The sequence below is a fragment of the Anomalospiza imberbis genome, chromosome 1 (genome assembly GCF_031753505.1).
Source record: "Anomalospiza imberbis isolate Cuckoo-Finch-1a 21T00152 chromosome 1, ASM3175350v1, whole genome shotgun sequence".
Classification (NCBI taxonomy): Eukaryota; Metazoa; Chordata; class Aves; order Passeriformes; family Viduidae; genus Anomalospiza; species Anomalospiza imberbis.
In genome coordinates, this window is record NC_089681.1 from 17,846,401 (window position 1) to 17,870,688 (window position 24,288).

The following is a 24,288-nucleotide window of genomic DNA, read 5'->3' on the forward strand; positions in this document are numbered from 1 at the left end:
AACATCCTTCCCTCAGAATGCCCTGCCTGGCAGTGCTGCAACTTGCTTGTAGGAGCATTCAGGGAATGTGCCAGCAACACCTGGGGACTGTCTTTTTTTTTTTTTTTTTTTTTTTTTTTGCGCTAGAGGTATGGTATAATTAAAAAATTTTAATTAAATTGATTTTGATTATAATTTTTTAAGGGCACACATATGAAGTTTATTCCTAGATAAATACATTTATTATACATTATTATAAATTATACATTTATTACATTATATATAATGCATAGTTTTATGCTATTATATATAGGTTTATGTTATTTTTCCTCATGTTCGACATGTTCACTTTCTGGAAAAAAACTCCACCAGATATCATTTTAAAATGTAGCGAGATGAATATAACTATTAAGCTGTCACATTTTAGTGAAAATAAGCACTTGAGCCAACACTTCAATAAAATTCACTCTAAAAGAGCTATCAGATAACAGATTTTAACTTCAAGACAAAATTATTACTCTCATACAAGGGGAAAAAATCTGATGCAATAGACATTTGGAGGACTTCAATCATAAGGGAGAAACTTGAACTGTTAGCCTACCATTCAGTGAGTATGAACAAATCATGCTGCCAAGTTTCATTTCACTAAAAAGATCACTTGCCAATCAAGTACTTACCACTGGTGAGAACTGTGATAGATTTCAGCTTTGAAAAGGGATGCAAGAGGTTAAGAAGAATGAAGCTGCATCCCAAGGAGTCGAATGAATGTGCCAGGAACCAGTCCCTGGCACAAGGGCTGGCTGGCACAGACACAGCCTGTTACTGACTCCCAGGCAGCAAGGATCCTTGCTGCAGTCTGGAGGGCAGCTAGGGTGAAGAGTCTAAAGAGGTAGGCTTTATTCTGGTGGTAGCCACTGACATTTAGCTGACAGCCACCCATGGTGATGGTCTCATGTCAATTCCTCCCCGCTCCCTCCCTGAATCAAAATGATCATTTTTCTACAAACTATCTGTAAGCACCCGGCAGAGAAGGAGATGACTAAGAGCCAGTGTGGATTAGTTAAGAATAAATTATGTCAAGCCAATATAAATTCCTTTGTGACAGGGTCACAGGCATGTGGGTAAGAGAGAAACAGCTGAAGTCATATATTTTGATTTTAGTACTTGTGACACTGTACTGACAGTGCATTCTCAAAGCAAACTAGGAACACGTGATAGAGGTGGAACTATCTTTTACTAGATGTGAAACCAGTTACGAAATAATACCAGGAGTACAATTTTCAATGGCTCATTGAAAAAATGGCAACATGTTTTTCAGTAGGGTCCTCAGGGATCCATCCTGAGTCTGGCAAACAGTTCCATTAGTGGCCTGCATAATGAAATAAGGACTATATGGTTAATGTGCCGACAGCTCCAAGCTGAATGGGACTGTCAGAGATTTGAAGAATGGTTAGAATTTATAATAATCATAACAAGTTATATAATATGAGTATAATATGATGATTGTTTTAAACAGAATAAATTAAAATAAATGAAGGAATCATGCGCTGAACAGAATAAGGAGGAACTGAGATAAGCAGGGACAATATTCAAGTGCATAAAAAGTTGCTAAAAACAGCACACTGTTCTTCATGGCTGTAGAAGACAGGACAAGAAGTAATGACTTTAGCACAGAAAGTTCAAACACCAAGTAAAGATTACTAAGAGTGGAAGAGTAATGTGGTTGGGGAAATTATGGAAACCATTGCTGGAGACTTCTAAGAGCAAGTTAGACATGTACCTACCAGAATCAATATAGGTATAGTTGAAATTCTTACTCCTAGAATAATTTCTATTACCATCTAGAGAACATATTTATTATTTGATATATTCAACAGAGGAGAAAACCAAACCACATACAGACTGATGATAGGAAGGAACCTGATTTGTTACATTCAGCAACAAAAAAATCTGAGCGTCACCAGATAAGCACATGCCTGAGCCTCTGCACAGCCTGGGGGAGGCACATGCACACCATTGCCTCTGCAGAATCAAGGCTTCTCTCATGCTGCTCTAACACTCCCATAAGAAGCAACAGAATAAGATGCCATTTTACCACTTAGAACATTTCAAATGCATTTATAATTACTACAAAGACAATTATATTTGCCAAGATCCAGAACCTGCAAGATGATGATAAAAAAATTCTGTTATTTGAAACACTAAGCCAACTTCCATGCAAACTTCCTAATTAATCTGAGGAGTAAGGTACCATTTAACTTCTTCATTCCATAGGACAGAATTCAGGTTTATTTAGTATTGCCATTATTTTAAATATTGAATGAGGTTGCACTCTTAATCTAAAAGCATTTTCTGAGTGGGAACAATTCCAAGTATGACTTCATACTGTTCATATTTTTTCTAGTCCTATTTGGAATTGAATAGTGGCTTCTAACAAGAAGCTGGAGAAAACCCACAATGTCTTCAATAAAAGCAGATGTAAGTAATCATTAAGAAAAATTAGAAAAGGCATCCCATCATCTAAGAACTGTGAAAAAAGCCAGGAGTATGAGCAGCATTTGTGACACATTACTATACAAAACCAGTAAGAGATGTAATTGCTCTCCCTCTGTCTACAGAACATGAGATTCTAATTGAAGAAGAAAGAAGTATCACCACCTCTGCTGATGTTCTTAGTTGCCTGTCATTGAAAGAGGGCTTGTCAGTGAATGTTTCCACCTTACAAAGCACAAAAAGTCTACTAACTTCTGAAATCCCTAAATGTTCTTATCGTACATTAAAACAAACTTCAGACTCCTGAACTAATATTTCTAACATACTGACATACACAAAAGATGGAAGAAGAAATTGTACTTGGGAGAAGATGAATTAGGGAACCCTGAAAATGTACTGAATGATTTGCCAAATTATACAAAAAATATAGCTGAATACAGTAATTTTGGTGAGATTAGACTGCGTAGGATTAGTGATATGTAGATAATTTTGATTCATGATAGACTGTGAAAAGGAAGTTTTGTGAGGTCCAAGGGAAAGGTGCCTTTCAATACATATTTGGGGCAACAAATAAACTAATATACAAACTTTTGAAAAATATAGGTTTAAAACCTAGAAGTACCTGTATTTCTGTTGAAGCATTGCTAAACCTATTTGTGAAGATTCCCAGGTGGCAAAACCAAGAGATTCTTTAAAAAAAAAAAGTTGAACTCAGCTCTGAAATCAAAATTGTTAGTGTATTTTGCAACCTCTAAAGATAAAATGTCCCTTCATTACGAAGCCCTGTATTCTCCAGTCACATCCAATTTCATCTGCTGCAGTGGAGAAGGGAGTTTCTCTGGAGGTCAAGGTCAGGTCACAGATACAGACTGTTTGCAAAAGCATTGGAGTATCTGATGAGAAACTGTATCATGTCCCTGAGGCAGGAGCATGAAATCTCACACCCATCAACAGCATACAAATCTTGATATCTTTGGACAAGAGTACACCTCAAGTTGTTGGTTTTGACACGAGTTCCTTACCTGATATTTTAAGTAGATATAATCTCACCACTTCAGTGGTATCCACCAAAATCCATTTATAAACTCAAAAGTGTTGCCATGCATCAGGCATGAACTGAACACTAATCCCTTATTTGCTGCCTTGTTGCAAAGAGCAGATATTACACAATAACTTCTCACAATAAAAAGTAAAAAAAAACATTCTGTATGTATACCGGATCAGAGGAGCCGGCCCTTATTTAAACTGTAATGAAAACTAAATTCTTAAATAACAACAGTGTTTCTAATATACCTAAATAGTATGAGAAAGCAGTTCTAATACTCAAATCCATTTCTTCCTTATTAAAAAACAAGTCTTTAAAACTCCCGCAACGTACCACTACAACTCATTTCTGTCTTGGATATTTGTATAAACAGTTTATGGTTTAATGGCCTTTTCTGCCAGATGAGTGCTACAGCTTATTCATGGCTGTACCACTTAAAAACAGTGGTGACATTAATATGTAAGCCCTCTCTTTCTATTTGGTATTACTTTAATGTGAAACTAACATAATTGTTTGGCATAGCTTGTGGTATTTGCTTACAGTAGGTTTCAGCAGGCTATATTTCATTTTGTCACAAGTTCTCTCTTGAGTCCAGGCTCAAAGTATGTTTCTTTTAACTCTACTGATACCATAAAAAGTAACACTGGGTGTTATTTAAATATTGTTTATCAAGTTTTAAGTTACCTTGCAGCAGTGATGCAATTTTAATAGTGCTCTGAGGGCAGACCCTGCAGACTTGCCATGAGCAGAATGGCAGTCCTCCTTGCATCAAAGTCCTGCATTTGTGGCATTGTGCGCTGATGTGCGTTAAATCTGCCCTCCAAGAAAACTCAAGACTAATGTTTTGAGTGGGGTGAGTGGGTGCTCTTGACTGCTTAAACTCAACTCAAACCCACAGTTAACAGTCATGATAGTCTCCCATAATGACTTATAAAATACCTATATTAAAATAAAAATGACAAGAAAAAATAAGAGGTGTATGGAATAACAAAGGAACCTACCACTCAGCATACTTAAATACATTCTTAAATACACTTTTCAAAGGAAAAAATTAACACTTTTGAAAACGTGAATCTGCATTGGTTACCCCCTCAAATAATTTAAAAAGCCCACTGATCACTTGACATCTAGATTAAGAGAGCAAAGTACAAGGAAAACAGGAAAACTAATGTGAAGAATAGGCAATTTTTAATACCATATGTTTTTACTAACAAGGATTTTCAATCTTTTGAAATTCCTATCACCAATGAGTGTGCAATAACTGCATTAATTCAAGTCCCTCTTAGTATCTACAGCAATACCTCACTAGGTGATTTCAAATCTTAGGCCTTATTTTGGTAGGAACTACAGGGCAGAACATAATCTTTCAGCTGTGCTGGTAATTATGAGTATACAAGGACTGTGGGTTTGAATCATATTTCAGAAAAATTTGAGCCCAATTCCTTATCTTTCCTGAACTAAATCTTGCCTAACACTGTTTTGTGCTGCAGCAGGGCACGCTGAAATCCATTGGTGCCAGGTGGCACAGTACCCAGGGCAGCTCCCGGGGGAATGGGATATGAAATCAGCTCTGACACGATCCCTTCCTTTCCCTACAGTTACACAGATGCCCCTGCTCTCGAATTCTGGGAGGCATTTGTTGCAATTAGCAATTAAATGGAGCCGAGGGACTGGGTGTCAGACATGTGCAGCTGGGGATTGCTGGCTGGGCGCCTCCAGCCAGTTTGGAACAACACAGAGAGAGCCAACATATCTCAGCAGGAGTTCTGCCATCTCACCCACTGCAGCCAAGGGCCTCTCTAAAGAGAAGGGCACTGCCTGCAAAACACAGCTGAGTCTCAATAAATAAGTAAGGGGGGCTGATGTAGTCTTGCACTGTCACCCATAATTCACGGCTCAAACTGCATTCAGTCCTTTCAGCTCAATAACCACACTATAAATCAACAGTATATTTGACACGGTCAACAATCCCTTATCAGTAGGAAATATTTTCATGTTTATCTTGTCTTCTTATAGAGAAAAATGAAATAAAATTACAAACTTAGAGTGTAAATAAAATTATTGAAACAGATGCAAAATTAAGATTAAAATTCTCGTTTCTTCTTCTTGACATTTATAAACATTAAAAATCTTCAGCAGCCCTACAAACATACATCTCTTTTTTAAAGTGAGGGATTATTTATGCCCTTCATGTATTCAATGTTCTCAGAAACTTCACAAGGCTTTTACTCAAGGCAGTCTCACTGTTATTCATTGACAATTGTGGAAAATGTGATATTGCCATTGTCTAAAGAAGATGCCTCGATTAAAAAAAAAAAAAAAAAAAGAAAAAGAAAAAGGCGTGGCATTTGCCTTTCAAATGTCCCAGATGGCACGCTTATCGTATTGAAAGGGAATGAGAGGATGGTAACAACACACCTTATTCACATGTTATGTGGGTGGATGTTATCAAGCAGAAATTACCTGTCAGGAACCATACACAGGATAGTGTAGTTTGTGAACTACAAACACACCGCTCCAGAACCCTTACACCAGTGGTTTTTAATCCGTTTAGTAAACATTCTATTTGACTATTTAAGAATTTGTAGCCCAACTGGCATCCGGATAATCTTTCTGATGTTGAAGTCATTAATCTTGACCATTTATTCATATTAATATTACCATCTATTTTTTATACAAAGTAGCATTTCAGGGCCCTCTTCAAGATCCCATTGAAATAGATACTGAAAAATAGACAAAAAGAGCATGTCCCTGCTCACAATTCCACCTCTAAACCTTCTCAGAGAGTGCCTATGTGGACAAAACTGCTGGGTAAGTGTCTAGCCGAGAATGTCAGTGAAGACAGGAAGGAACAAGAGCAGGAGGAGGACAGTAACTGTGTTATGCTCCTTGGCTTATATACATCAGTGTTGTGAAGTTGATAGAAGCAAGACCAGGCTCTAAAAAGATCAAAATATAAATATTATAACATCAGTTGAATAAATAAAAAAGCATATTTATGGCTCTTCTTCTGAGCTATTCAAGTTTTCATGAACTAGTTTACAGACAAATACACATATATAAATTCCTACTTGTCCAATACTGAACCTCAGCACTGAAAAATTCACACATATCCCAAATCTAGTTTTAAAGCAATTCCAGAAGGATTAATAGAGTGCTTAATAAGAAGATAAAAGCCTTTGCAAGATTCTTAGTTTTTAGTCTGCTTGGTGGTGGTGGGAGTGGGGAAGTAGTGTTCATATTTTTGCCATTTAAAAGGAACAAGGTAAAAAAGCTGCTTTGACCATTCTTCTGCTGTTACCTTTGAAATATGGTTAAATTCAATTTAGTTATCCAGAGCTCAAATTACAGTGCTCTGCTAATGCAGTTTCTGCTCTTCCCTGAAGCTGGACAGCTACTGACATTGGCAATTATGTACAGTTTATGCTGGTTTTCTTACTTCAGTTGCAGCTGAAATGGATTTGTGCTTCATTTATGGAGCATGGGAAATCATATCATTATTTGACCAGCAGTGCCTCAGATCATATGTGCACCCTTGACATCCTTTCCCCATTGCCTTGTGTTTGCCTCCCACAGCCTTAGGTGGCTTGATTGCCACCTCCAGTATCACATCTCACTTGGCTACAGCACATGCAGTGTTCTCTGGCTCATACAGAGGAGCCTCTGGGGACATTCTAGATGCCATCTCCTTCTACACCATCATGGCATCTCATTTTGCCTTTCACTCCTGGGTGACTGTTTTTATAAACTGATCAAATTCATACTGGTTCCAATCATTACATTTTGGCAGAAGCATGTGGTAATTGGCAAGGCATTACTTTGATTCAAAGGAGAAAGCTCTTAAGAACCATGTTAGACACTAGATCAGTGAGAGTTCATACTTTTAAACTTATTAAATGTCTTCAACTAATTTTGAGCTCACCTTAAGAGCTCTGCAAGAGTGTACTTCAACTCCTGGGAAACTTTCTGATATAGACATTTCACTGCATCCTTTGCCTTTCCCACAGTTAAGAGGATTCAAAATCAAATTCTTCTCTACCTGCATGCTAAGAACAGAATAAAAGTAGATCAGAAATAAAATTTTTACTCATCGGAACACAGAAATACAGTTAGGTCTGCAAGCTAAATGAGCAGACACTTCTCAGACACCTGTTTTGGGGTCATAAAAGTCCTTTCACAAATGACACTTGTTTCCAGATTGAACTAAAAATATCCAAATTGGACTTCAGATTCCAAATCAAATGCTTTTTCTGTCCACTCTGTGATGCAAGTGCTATATACTATAAGCTTCTCTATATCTCATAATTTCACACATAAGGTACTGAGGAAAATAAAGCAAGATACTAAAATCATTTCCTAAATAACCCTAAGAGATGCAGCACTTAGAAATAATTAACTGCTGAATACCACCACTACGTCCTTCCTCACTTATTTTGACAATATAAAAAATGTCTCTCAGATCCACCATGTCTGTATCCTCCAGCTTAAATAATGCTTGGCTGATACTACTGAGCCAAGATAAAATGAGCACTTGCCCCAAAGCAGAAAAGCTTTCAAAACGAGGTAAGAGGCATTGTGTGCGTCCATGTCTGACCCATCTGTTTCCTCTGAGTATTCAGGTTTCAGCAATATCATACCAAAACCTAAACCAATTAAGGTTGAAGATTACACCAGGACTCATTTACCAGAAATAGCTGCACACCATCATCTTTTTCAGGACCTCACCACAGCTGCATCCCAAGCTCTACTGCAAATCTGTATACAATTTACATTATATAAAAAAGCCATATGTTGCAGTAGGACACCATTATTGAGCTTAGATGGTTGGATTTTAGGAATCATAACAAGGCCACTCCTAATCTTTTACACTGGACCATGCAGTAATCTTCTCAGAGATTATCAAAATACGTGTCCTGCTATGTATAACCATTTTATGAATTAAAAAAATCAGACCTTTATAGCAATATCATATTTTGTTCTGTTACAGCTCAAGCACAGCTGAAGTCTAAAACACAGAATATTTCTGTGCCACTTAGACCACACATCTACAAACTAACAGACTATGATGGGAGTGCCTGTTACAGTAAGTAATGGTAATAATTTCTAGATAGATTTTTTAGATGGGTTTATACTATTTCAAAAGCAGATCAAATCTGCACTTTAACCCAAATTTCACATATTTACCAAACTGTTTGGATGCAGAGCTGAGTCATGAGTTTTGGCAGACCTCTGAGACCCCTGGGGAGAGAAGCTTAAATCCAGGCAGTTGCTGGCCACAGATCCTTCCTTGCACCTCCATCTCCAGTGTGGGCACAGGCACAGATGTGCCTGCTTGCCATGTTTCTGCCTCTCTATACCTCATAATTTCACACAGTAGCTTCAGATGCCTGAAGTCAGACAAGTCACATACATATATAGGCTGCTTCATAAACATCTGAGAGTACACAGTGCTTTAGGTTGCTTTCTGGCTTGCATTTCACTGAGCAGTACTGACAGAGATCTGTCTAGTACAAACAGATCACACAGCTCTTATCAGAAGTCAGATTAAATAAATGTCTTGCAGTAAGTAGTATTTCCCTTGAACTCTTTCCCAATAGCACTGAACAGACTGTTCCAGCAGACATCTTACACTGTGTACACAGGCAAGATCCCTCCCCTATTTCAGCTAAATATTCCACTTCTTCTGCATTAGTTCTCTTAACCACAGTCTAAGTCTAAGAACTCATCTTGAGATATTGGCTACTAAGGGCTCAAAGTATTTTTCTCAAATTTGCTTTCCAAACAGTTTCCCCTCCTGTTAGCAGAGCTTTATTATTTGTCCCAGATGTTTTTTCTTTGAATTTGGCTGTAAGTTGTAAAATGTCACTATTCAATCCAATGAGCCTTTCTTACAAGATATGTTTCCTATAAAGATGTCCCGATACCTGTTACTTTAATTTAATATTTAATAATTTAGTATTTTTAACCTATGATTTGTGTTTTCAGAGACCCAAATTAATCCTATTATTTTGCCCAAGACCAACGTGAAGCAATTCTTCCCCTTTTCTGTTTTCTCTCTCTTATAATGATATTCATAGTCTTCTCATCTTTCTCTCATTTTCTAGTATTTCTGAAAGAAGCTGAAAGAATTTTTCCAGGTAATTCTCTGCTGACCTCCAATGTAAACTATTGCTATGAAAACAGTTAGCTCCAGCTGGTTTTCTTTTTAGCATTTCTGAAGCGCTTGAGTGAGATCTGCTGATATTATACAACCCATCTGAATAGAAAAACAGGATCAACACATTTGATAAGCAAACTTGTCTCAGCTGGCAAAGTACACATGCTTTCTAAGTCACCAACAGAAGCATTATCAGCTCTGTGCTGGCATTAATGAAATCATATAGTCTTGGGATTACAGGGCCCAGCTCTGCCCTCTGCCTCATTCATCACTGACCTCAGAGGGTGAGGTAATCCAAAACCAAAACATGGCCTGTGGCCAGTACAGGTATTGCCTGCACTTTGTCAACCTGTGAAAGCCCAGTGCCAAAACATAAAAGAAAAACTCAGACCCATGAAATTGAATCTAGAGAGATTTAGGCACCAAAACTCTCCAATTCAAAATAACTTTGTGAGACAGCCATCTAACCCTAATGAACATAAGATCACAAAATGTGTCTTTGGTTTCCATCCCAAATGTTCACAAGTACTTTCAGCATTATAAAAATTTGAAACAGTCCTGATCTGAGCAATGAGCCAGCCTGGTTTTGGACCAGCATTCTTTGGGTGATAACCTGAGTGTGGAAGCATTCACTTCTCCACAAAGCCAAATTTTGCAAGTACATGCAACTACCAAATGGTGACAACATAAAAATAGCAAAGGTGCATGAGGTGACTGTTGAGTAAGAATTCACATAAGACAGGAATCCTTGGTCAGCCTTTTAATTATTGCACACACACACATAAACACATCCACCCCCCTAAAAACCCCAAACAAAACAAAAGCAAACAAGAAAACCCAACAAAAACAAAATCAAAAAAGTTCCACTCCTTTTGCCACCTGGGATGACTGCTGAAGTCTCTGACTTCCTACAAGTCCTACTTGCTTCCATTCTGAAGGACTGGTCAAAACAAAAGTGAGGAGTTGAAGTCTTCTTGCTGAAGCTGAGCTACTACACAGAAAAGGAAAATTCATGGAAAAAGAAAGAAACATTAAAGGCTATACCACAGAGAAGGTCGCAGTTGAGATTTGGTCTCTGCTGGCAGCATGAATAAACCACTTGTGTGGAATGGTGCAAAGGGACTCTTGGACATACTGCTGAGCTCTAGGCAATTCTCTCCTGAGTATGCTATGGTTTCTGCTTATTCTTCTGAAGTGCCCAATTCTGAACTGAGGTATTTGGGCACTTAATTAAGATATTGAGACTTTTACTGTACTGCTTTCCTGCTGTTATTCTGGCAGCTCATGAGCAAAACTACTACACTGCAAGAAAGCAAGCTGGAAAACAGCATTTGTGGACGTCTCGAAACAATGTACCATCAGATGGAACAAATAAACTTAGAAAAACAAATTTCACAGAAAGCTCTGCAAAAACATCAGGTGAAGCTTTTCTCTCAGCAGTTCAGATGTGAAAGTGTCAATGCAATGAGTTCCTTGTGACTGTGCTAATGGACACAGCTAACTGCTGGCCAGCAAAACTTTACTGAATTAGAATCCCATTCCCCCTCCCACTGAGAAAATTCAGAGGCAGCAGCAAAACGTACTCTGTGATCCTCTGTATTTCACCGCATCTTCTCTTCCCCACAATGTACCTCTGGAAGAGCACTCTACCAGAATGAAGAACTTGGTAGAAAAGCCTGGAATAAAAACTGCTTCATGTACCTTGTTCCCCACTCAGGAACGCATAAGGTCTAACCCCAGGGCCTGGCACAGCGCCCAGCTTCCCCTGGCAGCTCCTGGAGTCCAGGAGCTTCTGCTGAATCTGCAGCCCTCTGCAGCTTCCTGGAGAGCTGTTATTTTTCAGGAGGGAGTAAAGCAAGGAAAGGCTAAGAAGACACTTTGTTCTGTAGGTTTTCTGAGGCCCTTATGAATGCATAACATTTTTTCTTTCCAGCAAACACAGATTTCTTCAGTTACACACTGGTTATAAAATTAGTTTTATATGTCGTGCAGAGATCTCGACAGTTTGTAAAAGACATGAGAGGAATAAGAGTGATATCACACGTTCATATCAAATATGTGTTTCTCCCAGTACTGATGATTAACTAGTCCAAAGTAAAAATATTTTAATAAGTGACTTAAAAGTTAATTAATTCATCAGTTACTGAAAAGTGACTTAATTCCTCAATATTTATAAGATACACATAACTGTAAGGGGAAAAAAATGTTTGCTTGAAGGTTAATGATTGTTTTATGATTTATGATAAGGCCATAAATCTCTATCCCAAGAGAAGAGAAGATCAAAAGGAATCACATCCCATTATGAATCCTGAGGCAGCCTGAAGACTTCACTTCTTATATCTTGTTTCTTAGCAAGGCAAAAATTTGAGCTTGAAAAAAGATAAAACAGGCTCTGACAATTGAATCAGCAGCACCAGCAGCTCTGGAGCTGAGTTACTATGGCAATGGCAGTGCTGCTGCACAGCTTCTTCTTACTCTTACTACTGGTACAGCAGCTTTGCAAATGTACGTGGGAATTTTCCACCCCAATGTGCCACGGGTGCCCATGGTGTCAGGAGAAGCCCACGGTCTCAGGTGCCCTGATCTCTACTGAACAGAACAGCAAATTTGTGTGATTAAAATATGTGATTTGCAATTTTCCATGGAAACAGTCCTGGAGCAGTAGAGAAAGGTCCAGAATTCTTCCTGATCTTTTGTGGCAGGAAGGTAGGTGCCAGTGCTTAGAAGATAATTTAAAAGCACAGAATTTCTAATACAGGAATTTTAGGCTTTTTTTTCAGCTGTAACTACCTCACGTCTCTGAATTATAGATGTCTTGTCACTGCCAGGGAAGGATGGTATCATCTTTTTGGCAAAGCATAGCTTGGAGCTCTACATAAGTAATGGATCTAATTCTGATGCCAGGTTAATAAATTAGTAATTATGACTCTTTGGATATACAACAATCAGTGCGGCAGTACTTACCAGTGTCCTCTTTCCTCTTCGAGGTCTAGATGAATGCATCACCTTTCCTGTTACTGCTGCTGTGCTCTCTACACTACACATTAAAAGCAGATTTGCTTGTAATTATTTTTGAGACAGTATTTAATATTTACAGTCTAATAGCAAACAGAAGTTCCCAAGAAAAATTGGGGCCCTTTTAGGTGTCACGGGAAAATTAACTATATCCCAGCTGAAACCAGGACAGGAAAATTAACTACATCCCAGCTGAAACCAGGACAGGAAAATTAACTACATCCCAGCTGAAACCAGGACAGGAGAATTAACTATATCCCAGCCGAAACCAGGAAGCACAAATGTAAAGGAGATCTTTGCCCCAAAACAGGATTGCTGAAAGTACAACTTCTGCAAGCTCATTAAGTCCTATAAATAGACATATATGTGAACCTCAAATGAGTTTCATATTGAGAATTTCATCACCCTTCTTGTGAAAAAGCAGTCCTTTTCACCCATTGTGTGTATATGCTTATGGCCCGAGTGTAGTCCTGATAATGTTTGTTTTTTAAATAGATCCTCTCTAGAGAGCAGATGAACAAGGTTACCACTCATGCATTAATCAATAGGAAGGTCAAGGACAATTACCACAATGAATGGCAAGAGAGAAAATACTACAGTTAAATATATTGCAATGTATCACCTGAGAATCAAGTACTTTTTTATGTCAGAATCAAATAAGTTTTTGTCTCTCTACATGTTCCATAAACATCTCACTGAAAAATAATAGGAAGAAATTCTTTACTTTAGGAAGAAATTCTTTTGATTTCAGTGGTGAGACACTGGAACAGGTTGCTCAGGGAAAGTGTGGATGCCCCAGCAGCGGCAATCTTCAAGATCAGTTTGGATAAAAGTTTGAGCAACCAGGTCTAGTAGGAAGCGTCCCTGCCCATGGCCGGGAAGGTCAGGACTAGATAATTTTTAAGGTCCCTCCCAAACGCTTAACAGTCTGTGATTCTATGACTAAGAAGCAGAGAAGTCTGACGGTGCATTTTGCTAACATCCATCGTATCTGTACCGGCATCATCTGCCCTCTGCCCCAGTCTCCTTATGCCCGCGTTCCTTCCCGCTTTCGCGGCCAGGGCCCGGCAAGCCGGGTCGGACGGCGGGGGCTGCCCCCGGCAGCGATGCCGAGGAGCTGCGGCCGCGGGGCCGAGGGCCGCGCCCCAGCCCCGCACCTGCCGGAGCGCCGGGGGCGGGCGCGGCGCGGGCGCTGCGGCGGCACCACGTGTCGGGGCGGGGAGCGGCGGCGGGGCCGGGCCGGGCAACGCCACCCCCAGCGCCGCAGCGACAGCGACAGCGCAGCCCCGCTCAGCGCATCCCTCTCGCCCATGCCAGGTGCCTGTCCCCGGCTGCGCCGTGGTTGAGGAGCGATGGGGCCTCTGCGGGAGAGCAGTAAGGTGAGGAGCCGGGGATGGACGGCGCGGCAGGGAGCGAGAAGCAGGGGCAGGCGAATCGCGTCCTGCCCCCGCCCTGGCGGGGCGGAGGGGCCGGGATTTGCCTGCCCCTGCCTCGATGATGGAAGGAGGAGGGCGCATCCGAGAGGTTCCTGACGGGGTGTCCCTTCCCGAGCAGGAGCAGAGGACGCAGCTGGAAAAGGAGGTGTCCCGCAGCCGCATCCCCCGCTTGGTCCTTCGGCCGCAGCAGAAGGTATCTCCCGCATCCGAATCGCCCTTTTCGGAAGAGGAAAGCCGGGAATTCAACCCGCCCAGTTCCTCCGCGGGCTCCGGCAGGACTATCAGCAGCAACAGCTTCTGCTCAGGTACCGCACGGAGATCCCCCCCAGCCTCGGGGTCTCTGGGGAGCACGGCGTGCCCCACACGGCACCCCCGAGGCTTCGCTGTCATCCCAGCCGCAGCATCCGTGTGTCGGGCTCCCATCGAGCCCGCATGAGCAATCCGTTTTACCCATGAAGAAGGGCAACCATTGATTTTTCCAGGGAAATCTAGTATCTGTTCTTTTAATATGTGTCCGTAAGCAACACCAGATGTTTCCATTCCGAGTTCTGCTATCCACTGCTAAAAAAGTTGGCGGTTTTATTGTGGCAAAAGCGTTGCTTTAAAAAGAAATATTTGCCTTAACAACTGCAGCCTGGTATTAAGGCATTTTGAAAAGCCCTTAAATCAAAAGTCGGTAAAACAGGGGAGTTGCTATCAGACTGCAATTCCTTTGATCTCCATGAACTGGAACAGAATATGCAGGTGAACTCTTCACTGTCATATTGAAATAAGTTCTGTTTATTTCAGAATTCAGGCTTCTACTGATGAATGTGTCGCCAGATATGAGTTGGGCATGATGGCCTCTCTACAGAGAGGGCTATGGATGTGTGATTGATCAGAAGTAAATTATTGCTCTCTAACTGTAGACCAAAATATGTCATCTGCTCTTCAAAATATTCATGAGCGACAACTCAAAACCAGATTTTTTATGTTGAATATTTGCCCTGTGTAGAGTTTAGCACAATTTAAATGCCTCAACTGGCAGTGAAAGACTCAGGTGCCTACTAGTGGTGAGTAATTTTTTATTTCAGTGAAACTCTTCACTGTAAATGACATTAATGTACACGCATAACAAAATTGAGGGTCACATCATGAACACCTTGGACTCAATATGCCTGCGGTAATTCAGAAGGTATTTCTGGTGTGGAGAAATTTGTTTTCAATAGTCAGTTTTTTGGAAAGCATAACATTTTCAGTGGTGGAATTGGAAGTGCTAGGTTGGACTCAATGACTTCAGAGGTCTTTACAACCTAAATATTTCTATGATTCTGTGATTCTCTATTTAAAAATCTGAATTATAAGTCTTTTTACAATAGTTAGTATCAGAGAAACTTCTTAAGCTTCCTTTTATTTTCGTTCATAAAGTATTTTCAATTACCAGAGGTGTTCCTGGGAATAAACTAGAACGCTCTTATGTATCTTGGTCTTCACTACAGTGGATTAGATTACTGTTATTACTTTTTTTACTCATTTCATGAAAAACAGTGTATTGAACACAGTGTACAAGTTTTCTTAGATGAGAAACACAATATCCATGTTTGAGTCTAGCTCTGCCAGATTTTGCAATTCAGGCTCAGTGGAATGATCTATTTGGTTATTGTTTAATGAACAATGCAGAGAGTTAAACAAACATCATAGGATCGTAAGAATGCTGGAGTCTTTTTCCCATGCCATTTTAATCCCTCCACCTTACCTGCTTGAGTTTGCGTGTTCCAAAGAAATAAAATCTTTTGAAGCTTTCTAGAAAAACGTTATTTTTATGATCTCTCCCAAATGGCTGCTTTTCATCCTGATTTTTTTCCTTCTGTGTTGACAAGCCTTTCATCTTGATCACTGACATTTTTTCATCTTTTGCATTTGTACCCTGCTCTACTCAACAAGTAGCTGCCACTGTCATATACCCTTGCTGTCCCACTGCACTGCACAGGCTGTCTTGAGTCCCAGCAGCACGTTGTTTTTATTCTGGGTGTGTCTGATTTCATGGCTTGACAGTTTTAAGGCACCTTTCACAGAGGTATTGCAGTGTGCAGTGCTGGTCTCTTAACCTGCATCTTAAGCACAACTGCTCATCTCTTTTACTTATTTTATTAATTTTTTATTATTTAATGCATGCTGCAATGATGCAATTTGATTTTTTTTTTCTCCATGTGAGAGCTTTGTGTTTCTAAAGCTGCCTGCAGCACCCATACATGTACACACTATGTGGTTTGCTGCTCTGCATCTTCAGACCTCACACAGCCATGGATCAGCCAAGGCTGTCCTCCATCCTGGACCCTGGTTCAGTTGTTGCTAGGTTTGATGGATTTTTCACTAGGATGCAGATATAGCAACAGTCACTGACTTGATTTCCTCATTCTCTGACATCTCTTTCCTGTCTTCTACTTATGATCCTTCTTTGTCAGCATTTGTCTGATTTAAAGTGAAATCCCCCAGGGGCAGCAGGTGGCTGCCAATTCCTGTTTCTGGGGAGGAGATGGTGAACAGATGTGTGAGAGGTGAGTGGAGGGGCCACAGCCCTGACCTGCCTCTCCTGGTGCTTCTTCCTAATTTAGAAGTAGCATGTGCAAGAAGGGTGTTTAAAATTAGCAAGTAGTACATTTGGAAGATAACAGCAGATGGGAGCACTAATGTAGCAGTTTGAGAAAGTTTGTGAGCATTTGGGTAAATGTCTCTTTTGTAATTTCTTTTGAGCATTAAACCCCAAAATGTTTTTGATAAGCAGCAGATAGTATAAATTGATCCCTGGAATAATTCCTTTCCTCTTTACCCTTTTCTTGTCAAATTGTTCTCTACCTTTCTTCCATTATTATTGACCCCAAGTAATGATCTATAGGTTTCTTTTTACCCCAAAAGAAATTACTTTTTCCCCTCATCCATTAAATTTGCATGTTTTGCTTCATTCGCTAGAGCTTCTGATGTTGTCCATTTTTCTTGTGTGCTTATGCTGGTCTCAGTGCCTAAGTGAAGGCTTGGAGTTCCTTCTTTCTAAATGAGGGTAAATCTTGTAGGTATTAATAATGTTGGTTTTGGGAACCATGGCAGTGCTGCAAGCATGGTGGTAACAGCAAAAACTATCTCTTGGCAACAGAAAAGAGATGGCTTTTGTAATGCTTAGTTTCTTTTGAAGAAGTTGTTAGTTCTGGTTGTGATAGGTTTAAATTTGCATGATCAGCTCCCTCTTTGTCTTGTTTGAGTGAATCAGAGCTTCACTTGATGATGTTGGTCTATTATTTGCACTTGACTTTATGTCAGTTTTGCTTTGTAAGTCCATATGAAACACTGTGAGAGTGTTAGTCATATCTGTGTTATTCCTGACAAAAATTTAATATGCTTTTATATGTGTTTTAATAGTCTTTGTTTCTGCCAAGTGAATGTGGATGCTGTCTGGATGTTCTGTAGGCAAGCTGAGCTTTTGTGTTTGCATTCACCATGCACAACCCTTTCTTAAAACCTTAGAGCATCTGGGGTTCTGGTTGTCATTTGATATGGGAGCACCTCTCTTCTTTGGCTTGGATGTTAGCCACAGAACTCATATGATGTCAAATGATGGAAAAACACTCTCCCAGCAGCTTTGTGTGGCTCACCTGCTGCAGAGCATTTGCCTGTGTCACACGTGTTTCTCTCCTAAGTTGCACTTGGCTTCCAAGTGGCTGCGTGCACTTACCTTGTCAGTTGTGCAGAGAATGTGATCCAGAGCATCTCAAAGAAGCCTCCTGCTGAGGGATCCATGGAGGAGCAGCTGCTGGGCCTTTGGTCATTCCAGTTAGTGTTTGCTCTGTAAGAAATATGATACTTTGGGCGGAGCACTATCTTTGGTTTTGGTGTACATGTCCTTGGTTTGAAGTCAGCCTGTGCCAAGCTCAGTAAGTGTATTCAGCTTCTCCTTTAAAAAGGAATTTAGTCTGGGATATATGTTCTTTTCTACTTTTGGTTTTTGAATAGCTCAGCTTTTAAATTTCTCTGTATGAAGATGACTTTACAACAATGCCCAGTTCTCTTCCAGCCTTTTCTAGGATGCCAGCTGCCAGAATTTCAGCAGGGAATGCAGTGAAGCTATGGTAACCAAAATGCAGCTTTGCAGGAAGCACTTGTATATTTAATAATTACTTCAGCAAAGGAGTTTTTGAGCCAGAGGACTTGGTTTATACCTGTAGCAAACAATTCCTCTTTTCTTGGGCTTACCTGTAAATTACCTGTAAATCACCTTTTTGATTAGACTGAATAGTCCTACGAGCTATTGAAAACCAGCATCTCTGTACATTAATGGCTGCGACTCACTCCAACGCAGTCTTCAAAAATAGGAGTTGAAGCTTTGTTTTTGCTTTTTCTTTAAAACTTCAAGATCTGGTTCAACACTTACTCAAGTTCAATCCTTGTTTCATAACTTGTTCTTTTCTGGGGTAGAGATTTTATTTAAATCTTGTCCTTTGCATGTGTGGCACAATAAATGTGCCCGTGTACAGTGGCTGTGCTGTAAGCCTGGGGTGTGGGTGCTGCAGCAGGAATCTCTGTGTTGCCATTCCTTGCTCACTTGCTCCTGTGCCCTTGATCTCAGAGATTATTTGCCAGTTGGCCCAGCTATTGGTGGATGCCAGGGCTGAGTTCACAGTGTGTGTCCAGAAAAGCATGTAGGCTTGAGACAGGCTTATTAAGTCCATGTGAATGCACAACCTATTTTGCTTGCCATAGACAAGAAGAAGAGGTTGCACAACCGTTACTGAAGAAAAAAGCTGTACCTTCTTGCTCTCCAGTACATAATTTCTCTGTGAGAGCATTGAAGCAGGTTGCATTATAAAGCAGCTAGCCTTGGAGACTACACTAAATAGGTATGTGTACTGAAATACATATTCCTGAATAGAAATAGATACAGAAGAAAACTAAATTTTTAGTAGTTTAACAAGTCAACAGACTGAGGCCAGACAGTTAGTTTAAATTACTGAAAGTAGTTGCTCCTATTATTTGTTTATATATATGTATGTATTACTATGGAAACAGTGAGCTCTCTCATTCTTCTTGTTTCTAGGTATATGAAAAAATATTTTGTTTAAATAGTTCCTTACTGGTTTGTGTGTTTGATTTTTTTCTCTGAGTTACTGATTCAAACAAACATACTTAAAAGTTTTCAAGTATGTGATGCTGAAAGTTAGATTCTCTTTCCTGCAGTCCTTTATTACAAGCTTTCCCACAGTCATTTTGCCTTTTTTCAGACTTCTGGAGGTCTTTTCTAGCACTTTCATTTACAGACTTTGTGAGGCAATTCAGTGATATTAATTTACAAAAAGATTGAAACAAAATCTGCTTTCAAAAATACACATATGGCCTTTTTTCATGAGCGTGGCACTGGTGACATGCTTCCTTTTCTCACTGCTGCTTCCCTCGAGAATTTCCTGCTGGACCAGCTTACATGCAATAATTTATCATTGCTTCATATTATGAACCACCAGTTCTGTCACTGTGGCACAGAGATCTGTTCCAAACCTGGAAATAAGAACAGTGCCTAGGTACTAAAGAGTAAAGTCTGCTTGTTCCCCAGTTTTTGGCCTTTGCCTGCTTCCCTTTCAACTTCAGTATTTAATCCCCCTGACTAAGTAACAATCCTTTTGTTCCTTTTGCCACACAACAACATCTGGAAGCCAAAATATTTGACCTTTTGGATGTTTTTTATCACCTTTTAATGTGTCTGTCAGTACTGTGAACCTTTAAAACCCAACCCAGAGCCTCCTGGGGTCAGTAGGACAGTTCCCATTCTCCCTGGAACATTTTGCATGGTGTCCTGAGAACAGTCACCCTTTCTATCACACCTCAGACTTTCTACTGCCCTTTTTTGTTATAGCTTATTGTGTGCTATGGGCTGAATTCTAAACACTATCTGGTATTTTCTTCATCACAAATGCATAATCCAATACTTTTTTTTTACAGTGATTTTCATGCAACTTTCTGTTGAGTTGAATATTGTCATACACTCTGAAGAAAATCACAACAGGAATGAAACTTTAATCAGAAGTCTTGGATTTACTTTGTGTTAAAAGAGAATCTTGATCTTTTAAGAGAAATTCAGCATTACATATTTTAGCCCTACATTTATAGGATTAGTATGTATCCATGAAACTTTCAAACAGTGTTTTGAAATGTATGTGACTAGATTCTATGGTGCTGCTAAGTGCCACTCTGGGCTTGAGGATAGTTAAAGGAGAAGAGAAAAATATGCATTGAACAACAATGGATAGAATATATATTATTTCCTTCCACGAGAAGGTAAGCAGGGCAACGTTATGAGATGATGTTGAAGCTGTGAGGGTCACAGTTATATGCTATTAGCCATGGAGGCAGAGCTATATGAGACCGAATGAGTATAACATGTTGCACCATTTGAGGAATAGGTACAAAATTCTTTGTGATCTATTAAAGATTTTTATTTCCCAATATGGTGCCTTCAAAACTGGAAAGAATATTTCTAATTTCTTTTTTTGCTGCATAATGGAATAAACCACACAAAACCCTACAGAAACCCATCTATATGTACCCATATATTTCACTTAATGTTAATATTAAATGCACAGTATTTCTTACACTGGATGTAGTCAGTGCTTTCCCACCAGAGGTAGCAGCAGTGGTTCTACTTCCAGCTGTTGTCCTCAGAATATTAATGAGGTCTACTAAATTGCTTAAGCCCATTCCAAACAGAAAAGACTCTTCTTTGTCTTTATTTTTTTAAATTCTTTCCTGTCCTTACATTTAGTTAAAAAATTTCTATTAAAATTTCAAATCGATTTTTCAGTCCTTTATCACTTAAACCCCTTATCCAGATGTTTTCTGTGATGTGATAATGAAACTCAGGGAGCTGTGCTATTCCTGATCACAGCTCTCCTAGTAACAGAACTATTTTTATTGATATTTTTACTAGTAAGCCCTTATGCTTCTCTTCTGTAATGAACCATTAGTAGGGCTATAAATGTAATGACAAAGCCAGTAAACCACAATTATATAGTTCTCTTTCTTTTCATATGTTTTGACAGAGCTCATGTCAGTCCTGTTTGTTAGTGAAATGTTCGAGTAGAAGGAACATTTGTAGATTTGCTGCCAAAATCAATTAAAATTAGCTACTTCAGTATGACTTAGCAATTGCCTAGTCAGATATCAAGAGCAGATTGCTTTAAAGACATGTTTATTTGAAATCCTGCATTGCAAAAGATGCCCAAGCTTAGGAGCAGGTCAGTCCATCTTTTTTCACCTTCCTCTCTTCTCTTCTGTATAATCTCAGCCTGTCAGCACTCCTGCCATGCTGTGACTGAGTTGAGAGGGCTTCTTACCAAAGTCACTGAGCAGCTCTCATGCTAAATTTTCAGCACTTAGTGGGCAGCCTGTGGGTGTGACAGAAGCCACCTCAAAGGGGCTGGTGAGCAACAGGTATAAAAGTTGCCTGTACATTGGTGATCCTCAGCAACCAGTTGAAGATGTTTAGTCATGATTTTACTGGGTTAGATTTTGTGACTAGAACATTACAGTCAAAAGTTGTAGCTTGAAAGATGGACCGTGAATAGCAGGGTGTATTCCAGATGTGGAATATCTGACAAAAAGAAAAGCATGTATGTTGTAGGGACCTGTAGAGATCATTTAATCCAGCCTCTTTTTTGAAGCTGGACTGTTCCCAGCACATCCCAGCAGCCACATATTTTTCTGTCAGAGTGTAGAAACCCTTCAAGGACAAGAGTTTGCACAGCCTCTGTAGGTGACCTCAGGGAGTGGTGGAGCTGCTAGCCAGCCTTTGTTCACAAGCAAAATGGAGCATAGTTAATTCAAGTTTTGTCTGCAGAGACACTGAGATTAAATGTGGAAATTATTTGCATGGCAGGATTTTGCATAAGTAGGCCTCCTCTCTTTTCCTGACACTGCTGTAGTTGTCCTTGTGCTTCAGCTCTGCTTTACTATGTTTGACTTTTGGTAAGAGACTTGCCTCACAAGTACGTTATATTCTGAGAAATCTTCTTAAATACCAAGCCAAACAGATCTTCAAAATAGCTAAGAAATTACTTTTAAATTGATCAGAAGGACCAAAACCAGTAGCATTTTTAGGGCTCTACCTTTAGTGAAGTTAATAAATATATTTTTCTAAAGTCTGTGTGATTTTGTAAGCGACAAATAGTTCCTAGCAAATTATCAAAGCTACAGAGTACATACAATCACATACTGGAATGGCCACTACACCTCAGTAAAAATGGAATGTTTTAGTACAATCAGGAGCTGAGGAGAATATTCACACTCTTTACCTTAGGCTCTGCTCCCACAGTGGTTGCTGGAAAGGGGAGGGTGCCTCCAGAGATATGAGGTAGGATTTTTGCCTATTGAGACCCTCCTGGTGTGAATGTGAATACGCTCCTACCTCTGCCTTTCTATGTGTACTACTAATTTTATACTCTGATGTTTCCTCTGCTGCTTTTACTGTGTTTCCCCAGTTGTTCCAGAATGACATTGTGACTCTCCCATGAGCTGTTTTCTCTGCTGGGAACTGAGCCCTTACACTCCCTGGTTCAGCTGCCCAGGTCAGAGCAGTGCTTGTGTTAGTCCTTGGAGAGAGCTGCAGCCCTGCAGGCAGTGACTCGGAGTACTGGGATGACTTAGCCTGAATGGGGCTGTCCTTCTGACTCGCCCTCCAGAGGAGCCTCTTTCTCTCTTTTTAATACAGAAAAAGACTTACAGGTGCAAAGTAGGTGCTGTTCCCTTTGGTGTCTGTCAGCAACTTTCATAATTGAATAAACACCCCCGTGCTACAAGGCTGGCCATGAAGAGAAGATCAAAACAGTTCCAAAAACTGAGGGTCAAAAAAGGTGAGGCAGACAAGCAGGCTGGGAGATTACCCAGAAAAATTATCCTTTGTGGTACCCTCACTGCCAATAGCCAGCTTGCAGTGCACCTTCCTGGCAGAGCTGTGGCTACCCAGACCAACAGATCCTGGGATGAATGCAAACATAACCATCATGTAAAAGCCACAAAATTGTTTTTGTCTTGGTACACTGAACATTCAAAATTTCGTTAGAGCCACATGTTTAATTTCAGAATCCACATTTCTTGGTGCAAATTCAGACTATGTGCAGCCTGTACACTGGCTAGGAGACTCTTAGGAGGAGACAAATGTTGGACAGTGAAATAGGGATCAGGCAGGAACGGGACCAATCAAGTATCACAGGAGTGCCTAACTTGATCTGGCAGCTAGGAGTAAAAGTAAAAAGAAGTCAGTGCTTCCTCAGCAAGAGCATAATTAATTATTTACATATGTTATATAAGGAGGTTGTATATTCAAAGCTTCTTGAAGCCTTTTGGGAAAGGCAGTATTTTTTTAAAGAAGGTTCTAAGGCATAATCTAGTGAACCTTCTAAGATAGCTGTGCTGAGAAAATAATCACATCTCAACATATAGCCTAAAAGTCTACAAGAACAGTATTTTTGTCAATTTTTCAGAGTATTATTATCTTTAATACTGTTGTTTATATTTTGACTTTACTGTTTAAAGGTTAGTCAGGGCATGCAAATGTCAGAGTGCTCTGAGCAACTTTCCTGATGGTTTGTTTGAGGAGACACTGTCCCGCGCTTGTGTTTGAAATTTGGCAGGCATGTCTGATCTGGGAGAGGGCTTGGACATAGAATTTCAAGTGATGAAATCCAGCTGATGTTCAAAGGAAACGTCTACTCCCAGAATGCTCCTAGGAGGCCCCTGTGGGAAAAAAAAAAGACACTGTGAAAGAAGGCAATGGAAATCGTGTGCTATGAATTCATGTGGTTTTACCTCTTGTGCAAGTAAATTCAGGCAAGATCAGAAGTACAGGCTTTCACAGCACTATTTACCAGTTTTCTCTTTTTTGTCTTCCTGATGCTGATGTGCCTGAGAAGGCAAATCAGGTCTGCCTCTGATCCTGAGGAGTCTAAGGTCTGAAGTCCTTACTGGGGCAAAATTCCAGTTGAGTTACAGGGTTGAATCCTTAGCTGACCTTGCTGGAAACTGTATGCACGTCATATCAGAGAGTGAATCCCATTGTGGGCTCATCTTCTTCTTAGCCACTTTTTTGAGAGAGATTCCTTATCTTGGCCCAGTTCTGGGGAGGTGGAGGTCTTCACTTCCTTCCATCA

The 24,288-nt window shown here is 40.0% G+C and overlaps 1 protein-coding gene and 1 long non-coding RNA gene across 2 annotated transcripts in view; one reads left to right on the plus strand and one right to left on the minus strand.

The window, feature by feature from the left end:
• Positions 1–364: 364 nt before the first annotated feature.
• On the minus strand, positions 365–12,615 carry LOC137475900 (uncharacterized). The gene is made up of 3 exons (XR_011000127.1): positions 11,306–12,615; positions 7,440–7,556; positions 365–1,348 (listed from the first exon to the last, which is right to left on the minus strand). It is a non-coding gene; the product is annotated as an uncharacterized lncRNA (long non-coding RNA).
• A 1,307-nt stretch (positions 12,616–13,922) lies between these two features.
• SYBU (syntabulin) overlaps positions 13,923–24,288 on the plus strand; it is a 42,773-nt gene continuing 32,407 nt past the window's right edge. Inside the window, exons 1-2 of the mRNA XM_068182791.1 lie at positions 13,923–14,068; positions 14,244–14,430. Of these exons, the coding sequence (XP_068038892.1) occupies positions 14,042–14,068; positions 14,244–14,430 (214 nt within the window). The 5' untranslated portion in view covers positions 13,923–14,041. The remainder of the gene's footprint in view (positions 14,069–14,243; positions 14,431–24,288) is intronic.